Source organism: Haemorhous mexicanus, chromosome 24 (assembly GCF_027477595.1).
Source record: "Haemorhous mexicanus isolate bHaeMex1 chromosome 24, bHaeMex1.pri, whole genome shotgun sequence".
Lineage (NCBI taxonomy): Eukaryota > Metazoa > Chordata > Aves > Passeriformes > Fringillidae > Haemorhous > Haemorhous mexicanus.
This window is the reverse complement of record NC_082364.1, coordinates 4926820-4943374: the sequence shown is the minus strand read 5'-3', so window position 1 is coordinate 4943374 and position 16555 is coordinate 4926820. Positions and strand designations below refer to the sequence as shown.

Here is a 16555-nt window from a genome sequence, read left to right as displayed (position 1 = left end):
CGGGGGGACACCCCGAGGATGGAGAGGATCCCCGGAGCACTGGAGGAGCTGATGGTGCTGGCTGGCCCTTGCTGGGTGAGCAGGTGAGTAAACAACACAGCGGGGTGGTGGGGAGCACTGCAGGGCCTTGTGGGGATGTTCCTGATTCTCTTTGGCTCTTAAAGGGTTTGACAGATTGTCCAAAGAGTGATGGTGAGAGGAGAGCCTGAGTGTGGGGATCACACTGACCACAGCACTGACCACAGCACTGACCACAGCACTTGTTGGGAAGGATGAATGTTGGACAAGAAAGTCTCACAGGTATGTGTGTGCTTGGCAGAAAGATTTTTGAATGTACAGTCTGAAGAAGGAATAGAAATGGAAGCAAGTTTTGATGTAGAAAGGAATTGCTGAGCCAGCCTGACTGGCTAACCAAGGAGCAAAGGGTGTGTTAGTGAGAAGGGGTTTTATGGCTCAGAGCAAAGGATAAACCCACCCCAAACAAGGAGATGTTTGTACCAAGCACAAAGAGAGCACAGGCAAACAAGGCACAAATGTGGTAAGGAGAAAAAAAGGGCTCAGAATTTCCCAGTGCAAGAAAAGTGAAAAACAACTTCTGGCTAAAACTGTGATGTACTGAGTGTGAGGGACTGGAGAGCAGTGCCATGGATGTGGGAATGACAGGAGTTATGAGAGGCTGTAGGTGACAGTGAAGGGATAGATTGGCTCTGCTGGGTGAAGATGCTCAGCAAAGAAAAGGATGGAATGCACTGGAACCTAAAGAAAAGGATAGAATGCACTGGAACCTAAAGAAAAGTACAGAATGGACTGTAACCTAAACTCAGGGTGTCCAGGCCTGCCTGCAGCTGGAGCTGACAGCTGTGGGCACAGCTCTGTCACCCACCACCCTGGGCTGCTGTAATGTCTTGGATACAATAAACTGCATTTTGGAGAGCTGCCTGGAGTCCCTCATGCCTCATTTTGACTCTTACAGGCTCTGACCACAGCAGTGACTGCAGCTTCACAGATTTAATTATCATGGACTCACCTCAGTCTGGGTTGGAAGATTAAGAGACCTAAAAGCTCATCTCGTCCCACCCCCTGCCATGGCAGGGACACCTTCCACTGTCCCAGGTGGCTCCAAGCCCCATCCAGCCTGGCCTTGGACACTTCCAGGGCTGCAGATCTTCTCTGCCCACCCTCCCAGGGCAGAATTCTTCCCAAAACCCCACGGAGCTCTGCCATCTTCACCCCAAAGCACAGCTGGCTTTTGCTACTTGAAATCAAACTGGCCCTGGGATGTCAAACTCTCTTTGATCTTAAGCTCTTCAGATTGTAATTTAATGTTTCAAAACCAACCTGACCAGATGGAGAAGCAAAATTAGCAGCTGTTGGGTGGCCTAGGGTAAATCTAACACTGGGGCTCATGGGATGATGGAAACATGACTTCAAGGCTTTCTAATGCTACAGCTGTGTTTAAAAATAATAATAAAAGAAATTAAAACCTCCTTAAGGCCACTATTCCAACTGCCTATGTTTTCTTTTGCAGACTCCTGGCTGCTTTAGCCTAAATTTATTTAAGAGTGATTATTTACCTGCGTATTAATGATGATTGAAACCAAACCCTGGGTGAGTTGTGCTGTTAATGCTGGCAGCCCAATAAATTTGGGTTAAAGTTTCAAGCACTCTCGGTGTCCTTTACATCCATCCACGCTCTGCAGCTTCAGAGGGTGACAGGGAGGGGGGACAGAGGGACACTGAGATTCAGCCAGAAGAGACAGAGCTGCAGAGCTCTGAGCTGCTCCAAGTGCACAGGAATTTCACCACCCCAAAATCCAAGGGGGCTCAGGAGGAGCTGTCAGGCCCGGGAGCTTTGTCAGGAATTTGTTCACTCCAAGGAACCCAAATGAGCAAGAGAAACCCCAAATTGTTCATAAGTGACATCAAGTAAGCCCCAGAAAGATGCAAAGTGACCCCAAAGTGTGTGGAGAGAGCGAGTTTGATCTCAAGAAACCCTGACGACCTGGAGGGACCCCAAGTTTTAATTTTTCATCTCCAGTAATCCCAAAATGACCTATAGTAACCCCAATGACCTAGAGTAACCCCAAATTTTCATTTTTGACCTCTAGTAACCCCATAATGACCTAGAGTAACCCCAAATTTTCATTTTTGACCTCTAGTAACCCCAGAATGACCTCTAGTAACCCCAAAATGACCTGAAGTGACCCCAAAAGGGACCTAAAGTAACCCCACAATTTTCAGGAGAGAGCGAGTTTGACCTCAAGTAACCTCAATGACCTCGAGTAACCCCAATGACCTAGAGTAACCCCAAAATGACCTAAAATGACCCCAAAAGTGACCTAACATAACCCTAAGGTTTCCAGGAAAGAGTGAGTTTGACCTATAGTAACCCCAATAACCTAGAGTAACCCCAAATTTTAATTTTTGACCTCAAGTAACCCCAAAATGACCTGAAGTGACCCCACAATGACCTAAAGTGACCCCAAAATTTTCTGGAGAGAGTGAGTTTGACCTCAAGTAACCCCAATGACCTATAGTAACCCCAAAATTTAAGGATTCACCTCTAGTTACCCCAAAATGACCCAAAGTGATCCCAAAAGTGACCTAAAGTAACCCCAAAATTTTCAGGAGAGAGCGAGTTTGACCTAGAGTAACCCCAATGACCTAGAGTAACCCCAAATTTTAATTTTTGACCTCAAGTAACCCCAAAATGACCTAAAGTGACCCCAAAAGTGACCTAAAGTAACCCCAAAATTTTCAGGAGAGAGCGAGTTTGACCTAGAGTAACCCCAATGACCTCTAGTAACCCCAAAATTTAAGATTTGACCTCCAATAACCCCAAAATTACCTGGAGTGACCCCAAAAGTGACCTCAAGTAACCCCAAAACTTTCAGAAGAGAGCGCATTTGACCTCAAATGACCCCAATGACCTGAAATAACCCCAATTTTTAATGAGCTTGTGTCTCTTAAGGTCAAACTCCCTCTCTGTCGAGCACTTTGGGATTCCTTGCAGCCTTTGGTGGGTTACTAGAGAGCCACAATTAATAGTTGGGGTTACCTGAGGTCACTGGGGTTACTTGAGGTCAAACTCGCTCTCTTCTGAAAATTTTGGGGTTACTTTAGGTCACTTTTGGGGGGTCACTTTTGGGGTTACTAGAGGTCAATCCTTAAATTTTGGGGTTACTCGAGGTCATTGGGGTTACTTGAGGTCAAACTTGCTCTCTCCTGAAAATTTTGGGGTTACTTTAGGTCACTTTTGGGGTCACTTTTGGGGTTACTTCAGGTCATTTTGGGGTTACTAGAGGTCAATCCTTAAATTTTGGGGTTACTCTAGGTCATTGGGGTTACTTGAGGTCAAACTCACTCTCTTCTGAAAAATTTGGGGTTACTTTAGGTCATTGTGGGGTCACTTTGGGTCATTTTGGGGTTACTTGAGGTCAAAAATTAAAATTTGGGGTTACTTTAGGTCATTGAGGTTACTTGAGGTCAAACTCACTCTCTCCTGAAAATTTTGGGGTTACTTTAGGTCACTTTTGGGGGGGTCACTTTTGGGGTTACTAGAGGTCAATCCTTAAATTTTGGGGTTACTCGAGGTCATTGGGGTTACTTGAGGTCAAACTTGCTCTCTCCTGAAAATTTTGGGGTTACTTTAGGTCACTTTTGGGGTCACTTTTGGGGTTACTTCAGGTCATTTTGGGGTTACTAGAGGTCAATCCTTAAATTTTGGGGTTACTCTAGGTCATTGGGGTTACTTGAGGTCAAACTCACTCTCTCCTGAAAATTTTGGGGTTACTTTAGGTCACTTTTAGGGTCACTTTAGGTCATTTTGGGGTTACTAGAGGTCAAAAATTAAAATTTGGGGTTACTTTAGGTCATTGAGGTTACTTGAGGTCAAACTCACTCTCTCCTGAAAATTTTGGGGTTATTTTAGGTCACTTCTAGGGTTACTTCAGGTCATTTTGGGGTTACTAGAGGTCATTTTGGGGTTACTAGAGGTCAATCCTTAAATTTTGGGGTTACTCTAGGTCATTGGGGTTACTTGAGGTCAAACTCACTCTCTCCTGAAAATTTTGGGGTTACTTTAGGTCACTTTTAGGGTCACTTTAGGTCATTTTGGGGTTACTAGAGGTCAAAAATTAAAATTTGGGGTTACTTTAGGTCATTGGGGTTACTTGAGGTCAAACTCTCTCTCTCCTTGAAATTTTGGGGTTACTTTAGGTCATTGGGGTTACTTGAGGTCAAACTCACTCTCTCCTGAAAATTTTGGGGTTATTTTAGGTCACTTTTAGGGTCACTTTAGGTCATTTTGGGGTTACTAGAGGTCAAAAATTAAAATTTGGGGTTACTTTAGGTCATTGGGATTACTTGAGGTCAAACTCTGTCTCTCCTTGAAATGTTGGGGTTACTTTAGGTCATTGGGGTTACTTGAGGTCAAACTCGCTCTCTCCTTAAAATTTTGGGGTTACTTGAGGTCACTTTTGGGGTTACTTCAGGTCATTTTGGGGTTACTTCAGGTCATTTTGGGGTTACTTTGGGTCATTTTGGGGTTACTAGAGGTCAATCCTTAAATTTTGGGGTTACTAGAGGTCATTTGGGTTACTTGAGGTCAAACTCACTCTCTCCTGAAAATTTTGGGGTTACTTTAGGTCACTTTTAGGGTCACTTTAGGTCATTTTGGGGTTACTAGAGGTCAAAAATTAAAATTTGGGGTTACTAGAGGTCATTGGGGTTACTTGAGGTCAAACTCTGTCTCTCCTTGAAATGTTGGGGTTACTTTAGGTCATTGGGGTTACTTGAGGTCAAACTCACTCGTTCCTGAAAATTTTGGGGTTACTTTAGGTCACTTCTGGGGTTACTTCAGGTCATTTTGGGGTTACTAGAGGTCATTGTGAGGTTATTGGAGGTCAATCCTTAAATTTTGGGGTTACTCTAGGTCATTGGGGTTACTATAGGTCAAACCCACTCTTGCCAGAAAATTTTGGGGTTACTTTAAGGTTACTCGAGGTCAAAAATTAAACTTTGGGGTTACTTGAGGTTAAACTCACTCTCGCCCGAAAAATTTGGGGTTACTTTAGGTCACTTTTGGGGTTACTTCAGGTCATTGTGGGGTTACTAGAGTTCATTGGGGTCACTTGAGGTCATTTTGGGGTTACTCGAGGTCAAAAATTAAAATTTGGGGTTATTCTAGGTCATTGGGGTTACTTGAGGTCAAACTTGCTCACTCCTGAAATTTTTTGGGGTTACTTTAGGTCACTTTTGGGGTCACTTCAGGTCGTTTTGGGGTAACTCGAGGTCAAAAATAAAGATTTGGGGTTACTGTAGGTCACTGGGGTTATCAGAGTTCAAACTCTCTCTCTCTCCAGAGCACTTTGGATTTATTTCTGATCCCTGGGGATCAATTTCTCCCTCTCTGGGAGCACCTTTGACCATTTTATCTCCCCCAACGTTTTCTCCCCCTCTGCCACCTTCAGCAGCTTTCACCATTTCCTTCCCTCGCCGGTTTGTCCTGACCCTGTCTCCAGAGGATCCCTATCATCACTTGAACTTTTGGGGTTGTTTTAGGCTGACCATTTCTTTCTTTGGGATCTCAGGATGTGATTTCATCTCTCCCCAGCACCTCCACCCAGCCACTCTGAGCCACCAGCTCACACAATGAGTTTAGGATTGATGGCATTCTCTGCCTTCCACCCTACATTTGTGACAACCAGCAGCACCACCCCATAAAAAAACCCATTTATTTTGGTGGAAACCACACTCGTGCCAAACCAATTAAAAACGCCTCTGTGTTCTAATAAAAACAGCAAACAGGGCTGATTTCAAATAGTTTTTATTGAGAAATAATAATTATGCACAACTTCTTCCCTGCTGAACCTGATTTTTAGCTTAGACCAAATATTTCTCTCAGCTGAGCCCAAACCCATTTTTTTTTTAATGGTTAAATAAAAATGATTATAGAAGGAATGAAAGTTCTGGACAGGAAATCCTCATGGAGCCATGATGGATTTTATTTTTCTCCATCATCTTTCCCTATCAGTATCCTGCATTTGTCCTGGATGGATAAAAATGTTCATCAAACGTATGGAATTTTTTGGAGTCCAAAATATATCTATATCTAAATATATCATCTATACAGCTATAGCTAAATAGATATACACACATATATAGATAGATAGACAGATATAGATATCTATTCATATATATAGATAGATATAGATATATATCTCAATATATCTATATCTATTTATATATCGCTATATATCTAGACATAGATATCTCTATATATGTAGATATACATATGTATATAGATATCTATATATATATCTATATACATATCCATACAGATATATAGATATATATCTATATATATATCTAGAGATAGAGATATATAGAGATATCTATCTATCAATATATGGATATATATACATATATATAGATAAATATATGTATATATATCGATATACATATATATATGTATACAGATATCTAGATATATATCTAATAGATATCTAGATATATCTATATACATATCTATATAGATATACAGATATATATCTATATATAATCTATAGATATGTATATATATACATATATATACATATATATATCTATATACATATATATATGTATATAGATATCTAGATATATATATACACATATATAGAGATATATATGTCTAGATATCTATATGTCTAGATATATAGAGATATGTAAATACAGATAGATATATCTATATATATCTATATATATGTATATAAACATATATATCAATCTCTATATATGTAGATATATATATGTATATAGATATCTAGATATATATATATTTACATATATAGAGATATCTATATCTATATATAGATATTGATATAGTTTAGAGATATATATATAGTGTATATATATATTTCATATATTTTTTTTCATATATATATGTGTATATATATATATATATATATCTCCCATATATATTTGGGAAATATATATATATTGTTCACAACCGAGGGGACAGCAGGGAAAGGGCCAGGAGAAGGCAGAATTCCACAAAATTCCACAAAATTCCCCAAAATTCCACCTCCGGCAGTGCTCTGCACGCCCCGCCCAAACCACGCCCCACAACGACCACGCCCAGCACCAGGCCACGCCTTTGACCCCGCCCCGACACGCCCCAGCCTATGGCTACGCCCCCAGCCAACGACTCCGCCCCTTTCTGCCCACAGACGTCACCGCCCGAGGTGGTGCGAGCTCTTCCGCCGGTGACGTCACGTGGCGCTACCGCGCGGCCCCGCCCCCGCGCCGCTCCGGGACCCCGGGCAGGTAAAGGGACCGGGCTTTGGGGACCGGGCTTTGGGGACCGGGCTTTGGGGACCGGGCTTTGGGGACCGGCCTTTGGGGTACCGGGATGGGGGTTACGGGGGGGGCACCGCCGGCAGGGCCCCCGCGCTCCCCTCCCCGCTTCCAGCCCCCCGCGCTTCCGTGCCCGCCGCTGGCCGTGCCACCTGCGGCTCCCGGGCACTCTGACCCCCCTTGGCCGCCCACCGTGCGCGGGGAATCGCCCCGCAGGGCACGGAGCGGAGCCCCATGAGCTGCCCCAAAAGGGGTTTCGCAGCCCAGCCCCACATCCCGCTGTCACCCGTCCCGCTGCCACCCACAGCCCGCTGTCCCCTGCCGCAGGTGCCCCCTCCCACAGCAACAGCAACAGCGCACAGAATTAGGCGAGTCCCGCACTCCTGCGTCTGCCCTGCTTTACACCCACAGCCTGCGTGTCCCAGATTTGCTCCCCAGTCCCTGCTGAGGCGACCCAGCCAGACGGACAGCATGCCAACCCTGCCAACCCCTGCCCACATCCTGGCGGGCACCGATTTCCCGTGCTAGGCAGCGACGTCTCGGTCACACCAACTCCTTTTCCCGCAGGAGCCACCATGGATCTGGTCCTGGAAGCCGCGGACCGGCATCTCCTGACACCCTACGTGTACCCGGCGGGGTGGCCCGAGGGCGAGCCGTGCCGCCAGCTCCTCAGCCTTTTTGTCATCACCAACCTGGGCGCCCTCGCCCTCTACCTGCTCTTCGGCACCCTCAGCTACTACTTCATCTTCGACCACGAGCTCAAGAAACATCCCCAGTTCCTGGAGGTGGGTGCTCCTTGCTGACTCCTCGCCCAGGCCCTGCGTGGCACTGTCCCCCTCGCCATCCCCTTGTCCACACCAAATGTCACTTGCCAGTGGTGTGGCACAGGCTGTCCCCGCTGTCACATCCGCCCCTCTCTGCCTGCTCATGCCCTCCATCATCCCTGACCAGAAGCAAGTGCCACAACCCACTAACCCCAACACCCAGCGTGAGCACAGCTGTTCCCATATGAGCAGCACCCTGTGTCCCACACCATGGCACAGATGCCACGACAAAGGGCTGGCTAAGACACCAGCCCTCCCAGCCTTATGAGGAGCATTGGGGCTCTCAGATGTCCCATGTGCCCCTGACCCTGTTGTCACACCCCACAGGACCAAGTGGAGATGTCCCCTGTGCCCCTGACCCTGTTGTCACACCCCACAGAACCAGGGGGAGATGTCCCCTGTGCCCCTGACCCTGTTGTCACACCCCACAGAACCAGGTGGAGATGTCCCCTGTGCCCCTGACCCTGTTGTCACACCCACAGAACCAGGTGGAGATGTCCCCTGTGCCCCTGACCCTGTTGTCACACCCCACAGAACCAAGTGGAGATGTCCCCTGTGCCCCTGACCCTGTTGTCACACCCCACAGAACCAGGGGGAGATGTCCCCTGTGCCCCTGACCCTGTTGTCACACCCCACAGAACCAGGTGGAGATGTCCCCTGTGCCCCTGACCCTGTTGTCACACCCACAGAACCAGGTGGAGATGTCCCCTGTGCCCCTGACCCTGTTGTCACACCCCACAGAACCAGGAGGAGATGTCCCCTGTGCCCCTGACCCTGTTGTCACACCCACAGAACCAGGTGGAGATGTCCCCTGTGCCCCCTGACCCTGTTGTCACACCCCACAGAACCAGGTGGAGATGTCCCCTGTGCCCCTGACCCTGTTGTCACACCCCACAGAACCAGGGGGAGATGTCCCCTGTGCCCCTGACCCTGTTGTCACACCCCACAGAACCAGGGGGAGATGTCCCCTGTGCCCCTGACCCTGTTGTCACACCCCACAGAACCAGGGGGAGATGTCCCCTGTGCCCCTGACCCTGTTGTCACACCCCACAGAACCAGGGGGAGATGTCCCCTGTGCCCCTGACCCTGTTGTCACACCCCACAGAACCAAGTGGAGATGTCCCCTGTGCCCCCTGACCCTGTTGTCACACCCCACAGAACCAAGTGGAGATGTCCCCTGTGCCCCTGACCCTGTTGTCACACCCCACAGAACCAGGAGGAGATGTCCCCTGTGCCCCTGACCCTGTTGTCACACCCACAGAACCAGGTGGAGATGTCCCCTGTGCCCCCTGACCCTGTTGTCACACCCCACAGAACCAGGTGGAGATGTCCCCTGTGCCCCTGACCCTGTTGTCACACCCCACAGAACCAGGTGGAGATGTCCCCTGTGCCCCTGACCCTGTTGTCACACCCCACAGAACCAGGTGGAGATGTCCCCTGTGCCCCTGACCCTGTTGTCACACCCCACAGAACCAGGTGGAGATGTCCCCTGTGCCCCTGACCCTGTTGTCACACCCCACAGAACCAGGTGGAGATGTCCCCTGTGCCCCCTGACCCTGTTGTCACACCCCACAGAACCAGGTGGAGATGTCCCCTGTGCCCCTGACCCTGTTGTCACACCCCACAGAACCAAGTGGAGATGTCCCCTGTGCCCCTGACCCTGTTGTCACACCCCACAGAACACAGAACCAAGTGGAGATGTCCCCTGTGCCCCTGACCCTGTTGTCACACCCCACAGAACCAGGTGGAGATGTCCCCTGTGCCCCTGACCCTGTTGTCACACCCCACAGAACCAGGTGGAGATGTCCCCTGTGCCCCTGACCCTGTTGTCACACCCCACAGAACCAGGTGGAGATGTCCCCTGTGCCCCTGACCCTGTTGTCACACCCCACAGAACCAGGTGGAGATGTCCCCTGTGCCCCTGACCCTGTTGTCACACCCCACAGAACCAGGTGAGCCGGGAGATCTCCTACGCCGTGCGCTCCCTGCCCTGGATCAGTGTCCCCACCGTTGCCCTGTTCTTCGCCGAGGTGCGGGGCTACAGCAAACTCTACGACAACATCGAGGACTCCCCGTATGGTGAGTGACCTCCCTGCCCCCCCTGCCACAGCAGGGTCCTCTCCCCACCTGGGTCACCTCCCTCAGACCCCATTTCTCCCGATGACAGCCCCATGAAATCCTCCTGGGTACCTCCTGTCCCAGCCTGCCAGCCAAAAGCCCGGGTTCTCTGCAGGGGAGGCACCCAGACACCCTCACTCGGGGTCGTGTCCCCCTGCTTGACACATTCCACCCTCCACAAAAGAGATCCTTCCCTTCCCTGGGCACAGCTCCCAGTGCAACAGCACCTGACTCCTTTGCCCTGAGTCACAGGGGACAGTCTGAGCCTGTCACCTCAATGGGGCAGACCCTGACATGACTCACAAGTGTCTCCCACCACAAGGACCATTGTGGAGACCCTCACAGCCTCCTGATGCCCACATGTGCCACCTCTAACAACCCTGTCCTCCCCAGGCTGGTCTGGTGTCTTCCTCAGCATGCTGTCCTTCCTCTTCTTCACTGACATGGGCATCTACTGGATACACCGTGGTCTGCACCACAGGCTGTTCTATAAGGTATGGGACAGGACAGGGGGCTCTGGCCAAGAGTCCTTGTCCTGCTCTGGTGACATTTCCAAGCTGCATGCTTGGGTGGGAATGGCTGAACAAGGCTTCCCATGTGATGGGAGCTGAGAGCCCTTTAGGGCACGTCCCCTCTCAGTTTGGGTGGTGATGGCTCAAACAGAATCCCTTGGGGCCATGAATCTGGCTCTGGGGACCCTCTAAGAGGGCCCACCCTGATGGCCCCCTGTCCCCACAGCGCTTCCACAAGCCCCACCACGTGTGGAAGATCGCCACGCCCTTCGCCAGCCACGCCTTCCACCCCGTGGATGGCTTCATGCAGAGCCTGCCCTACCACGTCTACCCCTTCCTGTTCCCCCTGCACAAAGTCACCTACCTGGGCCTCTACATCTTCGTCAACGTCTGGACCATCTCCATCCACGACGGCGACTACCGCGTGCCGCGGCTGCTGCGGCACGTCATCAACGGCTCTGCCCACCACACCGACCACCACCTGTACTTCGACTACAACTACGGGCAGTACTTCACCCTCTGGGACAAGATTGGGGGTTCTTACAAGAGCCCCTCGTCCTTCGAGGGCAAAGGCCCCCACGATTACTTGCGCAAGCTCCGAGAGAAAGACCCGGGAGCGTCCAATGGCATCGGGGCCTCCAAGAAAGACCCGGGAGCATCCAATGGCACTGTGGCTTCCAAGACTGAGTAGGTTTCCTCCGAGTGTGTCCCTTCCCTGGCTGGATCTTGTCCCATTCCTCACCAGCCACCCAAGACTGTTTCCCACGGACAAAGAGCCCCTATCCCTGATGACGTGACCAGCGTGGGGTGATTTTTGGTGAGCGTTCGACCTGCCCCAGTCCCAGAACGGCGGTGTCCAGCCTTGCTCCACACCACAGATCTGCCCTGGTTTTCCTGCTGCTTCCCCTCCCAGCTCCCTTTGGATCTCTGCTAAGGTCCCTGCGCTGCTTTAGTGCTGTGCTGATGCTTTGCAAGAAGAATAACGTGGCACAAATAGAACAGTAACGTGGCACAAATTAACGTGACTCGTGGCAGGGTCTTTGTTCCACTGCTGCGCCCCTTTGTTGGTGATTCCTTGTTCCCATCATAGTGTCCATTGGGACAAGCTGTATTTTGGAAAAAAACCTACCTTTTGGAGGTGGTGTGGCTTCTTCTGATGGCTCCCTTGGTGGGACTTCTTGCACTCAGCCTCCTTCCCCTTGCCCGGGGATGTCCCATGGAAACGTCATGCCTGTAGGACAGAGGCAGGCTTTGAGTCCTGTGGGTCTCTCAAGCTCCCTGAGAACACTGAGGGGGAAGGGAGGAGGACCAGGCACCCAAATGTGAGGGGCAGGGGCTTCTCCTCACTCAAGGGTTTGTGGCCAGCTTCCCCCCTTAAGGGCTTGTGTGTTTCCTGCTGAAATCTGGTCACCCCACCTTTGGGGTGACCCATGTTCAATAAATCTCAATTGCCAACTTGCAATTTGGTCCCTTCTCCCTGGCTCATGCAGTCTCCTGGGGCAGCCTATTTCTGCCCTACAGCACCCATGAGGGGCTTGGCACAGAGCTGTGCTGTGCTGGCAGCAAATTTGGGCCAAAACAGCAGAAGCTGGGCAAAACACAGAATGGCCAGAGACACCTGCAGTGCCCCAGACCTCCTTAGGTGTGACCATGTCCCTGCACAGTGACACCTGTGCTTTCCCACTCCCTGCTCCCCCAGTTTCACCAGTCCCTGGAGCCCTGCTGCCCTTGCTGGGGATGGAGGCCCTTCTGTGAGTCCCTTGCAGTGGTGACAGCCCCTCTGCTCCTCATCCAGCCTCAGCTGTGCTCAGGCAGGGTATGGCCCGAGGCCACACCACCACACCTGTGGCACCTGGGGAGCACAAGACCTGCCCCACGCCCCACATCTTGCCAGCACAGTCCCACTCTGCCTTCCCCTTTGCCCCACGTCCTGCCAGCACAGTCCCACTCTGCCATCCCAACTTGCTCTCCCCACGTGGACAGCACCCTGACCCCTGTGTGCTCATTAACCTGGGGTCAGGGCACAGCCCAGATCGAGCACGGTGACATCATCACGGACCTTGGCCACCCTGATTCCCAACTCTTGGGACAGGCCCCAGGGTTCTCATCGTTCCATCCTCCCACCTTGGCTGAGCCTAGTGCCTGGGCACCCCATCCTGGCAGCTTCGGGACAGACAGTGACCCTGGCAGGGCAGTAAAGTCCTGGGGTGAAATTGCATCACTCTGGTGCCCAGTGCACCCTCCCACGGCCCTTCTGCCTGGCATTCCGCCCGGGATGGATCCCCCGGCACAGGGAGATCGTGTCCTGCCGGTCACACACCCCGTGCCAAGGCTGCCGGCGCAGGGCGCGTCCCCCGCGGTGGCCTCGGGGCTCTGTGGCACGGAGAGCAGCTCTGGCTCTGGTCCCCGATGCTGCTGTTGCCACAAGATGGGGATGTTGCTCACGACAGCCATCGCTGGAGCTGCACCTGCGTGGATGCCCTTCCTCCTCCTCCTCCTCGTTCCCCCAGCGCGGGGCAGGAGCGGCTCTCTTAGAGGACACACACGGGGTGTCCCTGCTCCTGTTCCATGACCCCATTCCTCATGCTTTTCCTGGCATCAGAGCCTTTTGTCTGCAAGAGCTTCCCTGTCCCACCCCACACAGAGCGTTTCCTTCCCTCCTTTCACCCCCACCCAGCAGGGCAGTGCCCCTTTGTACCACACACTGAACACCCCCCTCAGAGAGACCCCAGCACACCAAGTGACCCACGGTGTGAGAATCCAACAACTGGGTGCCTCTGACCCAGCCCTGAGCTCTGCAGGAAACCCTACAACCATCATCATCCTCTGAGGAAGGCTCTGAGGCCAGTGCCACGGGTAGGCTGCTGTCTTTGGCTCCTGGCATCCCTGTTTTGCTCCCTGATTCAGCTCCAGCAACAAGCAATGGCTCCTTTAAGCAGCTTTACCCTCTCAGTGAGGCTTTGTGGGAATGGCTGTTCCAGCCCCTCAGTCCCCCAAACCCTCTGGGACCTCTAAAGCTGAGACAGGGAAAGGTCTCAAGGAAGAGGGGAAGGAAAACCAGGGGGCCAGGGGCTCCTCACCTTGCTCTTGGAGTTCACAGCTTTTGCTGCTGATGAAATCCAGATGGACCTTAAAATAAACTCTGCACTGTTCCCCTCTCCCCTTTACGTCTCTTCAAGAAACAAAAAAAATACCTTGGCAAGGGAAACGTGTTTCCCTGCACAAAGAAAGAGCCATTGATCTCTGAGCATTTACCAGGGCTGGGCTCACCCAAGAGCTGCTGCTTAAAGCTCTCTCCCTGTGCCCACCACAGGGAGCTCACAGGGACCCAGGGACCCTTCTTACACTCTGCAAGAAGTGTGAAAAAAGGGCTGGAAAAGAGACAGCAAACCCCCCAAACACCCTTTTCCTCCATTTAGCACCTCAGCCAAGGCAGCTCCTCATTTCCTCCTGTTTCTTACTCTATTCCTGTTATAGTTTGAACCTGCTTTACCTTCCTCCCAGTCCTGTCTCACAACAAGAAATTAATACACTAATGATTAACCAACACTAAAACCCACCACACTCATCAGCATATTAGTTAGAAAATCTCAAAATTAAAAAAAAAAATCTAAAATTTAACAAACCAAAATCCCTACAATTCCTCATCTCCAGGTCCTTTTCGAGTCCTTCTCATCTGGCCCAGACAGCACCTGGCTGCAGGGATTCCCACACAACAAAACCCCTCACTGGCTCTGCCCAGAGCCACGGTGACCTCCTGTCCTCCAGGGGGACATCCCTCTGAGTCAAGACCTCTAAAAGCCTTATTAGGAGGGTTTCTAATTGTATTGACCCCATAATTGAAATACACTAACTGGGTTTCTAGGTGAAAGCACCTCAGGGAAAGCTCTGGACAATGTTCCTGCCATTAAGGCAAGTGGAATAAGGGGGAGCAAGCCTGCCTTGGGGCTGTCCATGGGATTTACAGGCTCCCATTCCTTCACTGCTGGGCAACATCCTTTTTTTTTTGTTGAATGGTGCATGAGAGGCAGAGGGGTTGAAAGCCATCAGTGTGTTCTCAGTACCTCAGAGACACAAGAGGCCTGAGCCACTTCTTAGCAGCAAGATCATGCCTGAAAAACCACCAGTGCAGGAGGTGAGGCTTGGTTGGTCATGCAGGGACAGCACAGGACTGATGCCAGTGGGCACAATCTGATTTATTGGGGCTGCTCAAAGTGCTGGGCTCCCAGGTGTGGGGATACCCCTGGTGCTGCTCCCCTGGGCACTGTGCATCCCTTTCAGAAAGCAATTTATAGAGACAAGCTGGGGCTGAGCAAGAGGCACAGCTCACCCTTCCTGTCATCTCCCAGTGTCATTTTGTCATCTCCTGCCTCAAATCCTTGCTCCCCCTTCCCACCCTGCTCTGTAACACCCAGGACACACACGAGCCCCAGGCAGGGATGGGACAAAGAGATGCACAGTGCCCAGGGGAGCAGCACCAGGGCAATCCCACGCCTGGGAGCCCAGCACTTTGAGCTGCCCCAGTAAATCAGAGTTGTGGTCACTGGCATCAGTCCTGTGCTGTCCCTGCATTACCAGCCAAGCCTCACCTCCTGCACTTTGGTGAGTTATGGCCATGTTGCCTATGCCAAGTGTTCTGTGGGAAGCACAGGGGTGCTGGCACAGCTCAAACCCACCTGCCATGGGTGGGAGAGGGGGCAGAAGGCCCTGGAGAGACCCTGAGGGTCTCTGGCTTCCTCCTCCCACCACGTCTTTGCTCACCTTCCCAACTCTGCCCAGGTAAAAAGATGGCAGAAATTGAGACATTTTCCACCATCCCAAGTTGGTCCAAGGCCCATCCAACCCAGCCTTGGACAATTCCAGGGATCCAGGGGCAGCCACAGCTCCTCTGAGCAACCTGTGCCAGGGTCTCACCACCCCCACAGGGAGGAATTTCTTCCTAACATCCAATCTAACCCTACTCTTTGCCAGTTTGAAGCCTTTCCCCTTTGCCCTGTCACTCCACACGCTCCTAAACAGCTTCTTTACCTCAACACAGTTTCAACACATTCATTCTCGTTCCCTTCCACTCGATTTCTGGCTGCTTCATTTCTCTTTACTCCATTAACTTGAACTTATTATTTCACTCCATCTCGACGGGCACCTCCAGAGAGGGAGAAAAGAAGAGGAGAAAGAGCAGGGGAACGGCAAGGGAGAGGAGATGCGGGATGGGGGGCCCAAGCTTTAGTCCATATCACAGAAATTCACCAGAACTTATTTCACTCCATCTCGTCGGGGAGCCGAGCATCCTCCGGAGAGGCCGAAAAAGACGGAGAGGGAAGAAAAAGAAGAAGAGGGAAGAAAAGGAAGAAGAGAGAAGAAAAGAGCGAGAAGGAGGCGAGAAGAGGGGAGGGGGCCCGAGCATCCGTGCCCGCGGGGAGCGGCGGGGGGGCTCGCAGCGGCGGCGCTGCCCATGCACATTCTCTCCGGGCGGCGGCGCGGCTGCCGCTCCTCCCGGCCCCGCTCGGCTCCGCTCCGCCCGGCCCCGGCGGCACGAACATGGCGACACGGAGCTCTGGCGGGGCCGGCCGTGCCTCCCCGCTCCCCCGCCGGCTGCTGCCGCTCCTGCCGCTCCTGCCGCTGCTGCTGCTGCCGCTGCCGGCGCCCGCCCGCTCGCCGCTGCTGCTGCTCCGCGCCCCGCCGGCCCCCGCCGCCCCCGCCGAGCCCCCGCGGGGCCGCCGCGCCGCGCCGCGCCCGCCCGAGCCCATCCAGGTGTACGGACAG

General features: G+C 51.7%; 2 protein-coding genes and 1 long non-coding RNA gene across 5 annotated transcripts in view; 2 read left to right on the top strand and 1 right to left on the bottom strand.

Annotated features, from left to right (window-relative positions):
* The window catches only part of LOC132338137 (uncharacterized), a 36126-nt gene extending 23849 nt beyond the window's left edge, over positions 1-12277 (bottom strand). The window contains exon 1 of the long non-coding RNA XR_009489382.1: positions 11922-12277. This is a non-coding gene — a long non-coding RNA (uncharacterized LOC132338137). The remainder of the gene's footprint in view (positions 1-11921) is intronic.
* Positions 7181-12254, top strand: SC5D (sterol-C5-desaturase). 2 transcript variants are annotated; one of them, XM_059867378.1, is made up of 5 exons: positions 7181-7308; positions 7906-8123; positions 10109-10241; positions 10674-10774; positions 11019-12254. In XM_059867378.1, exons 2-5 carry the CDS (start codon positions 7914-7916, stop codon positions 11481-11483), a joined length of 909 nt encoding a protein of 302 aa, XP_059723361.1. In that variant the 5' UTR covers positions 7181-7308; positions 7906-7913; the 3' UTR covers positions 11484-12254. The 2 variants fall into 2 exon arrangements, with proteins under 2 accessions (XP_059723361.1, XP_059723363.1); XM_059867380.1 differs by lacking the exon at positions 7181-7308 and adding an exon at positions 7478-7706.
* Positions 12278-16315: 4038 nt separating the features above from the next.
* The window catches only part of SORL1 (sortilin related receptor 1), a 60325-nt gene continuing 60085 nt past the window's right edge, over positions 16316-16555 (top strand). For both annotated transcript variants that reach the window (XM_059867375.1, XM_059867374.1), the window contains exon 1: positions 16316-16555. In XM_059867375.1, the coding sequence (XP_059723358.1) occupies positions 16331-16555 (225 nt within the window). In that variant the 5' untranslated portion in view covers positions 16316-16330.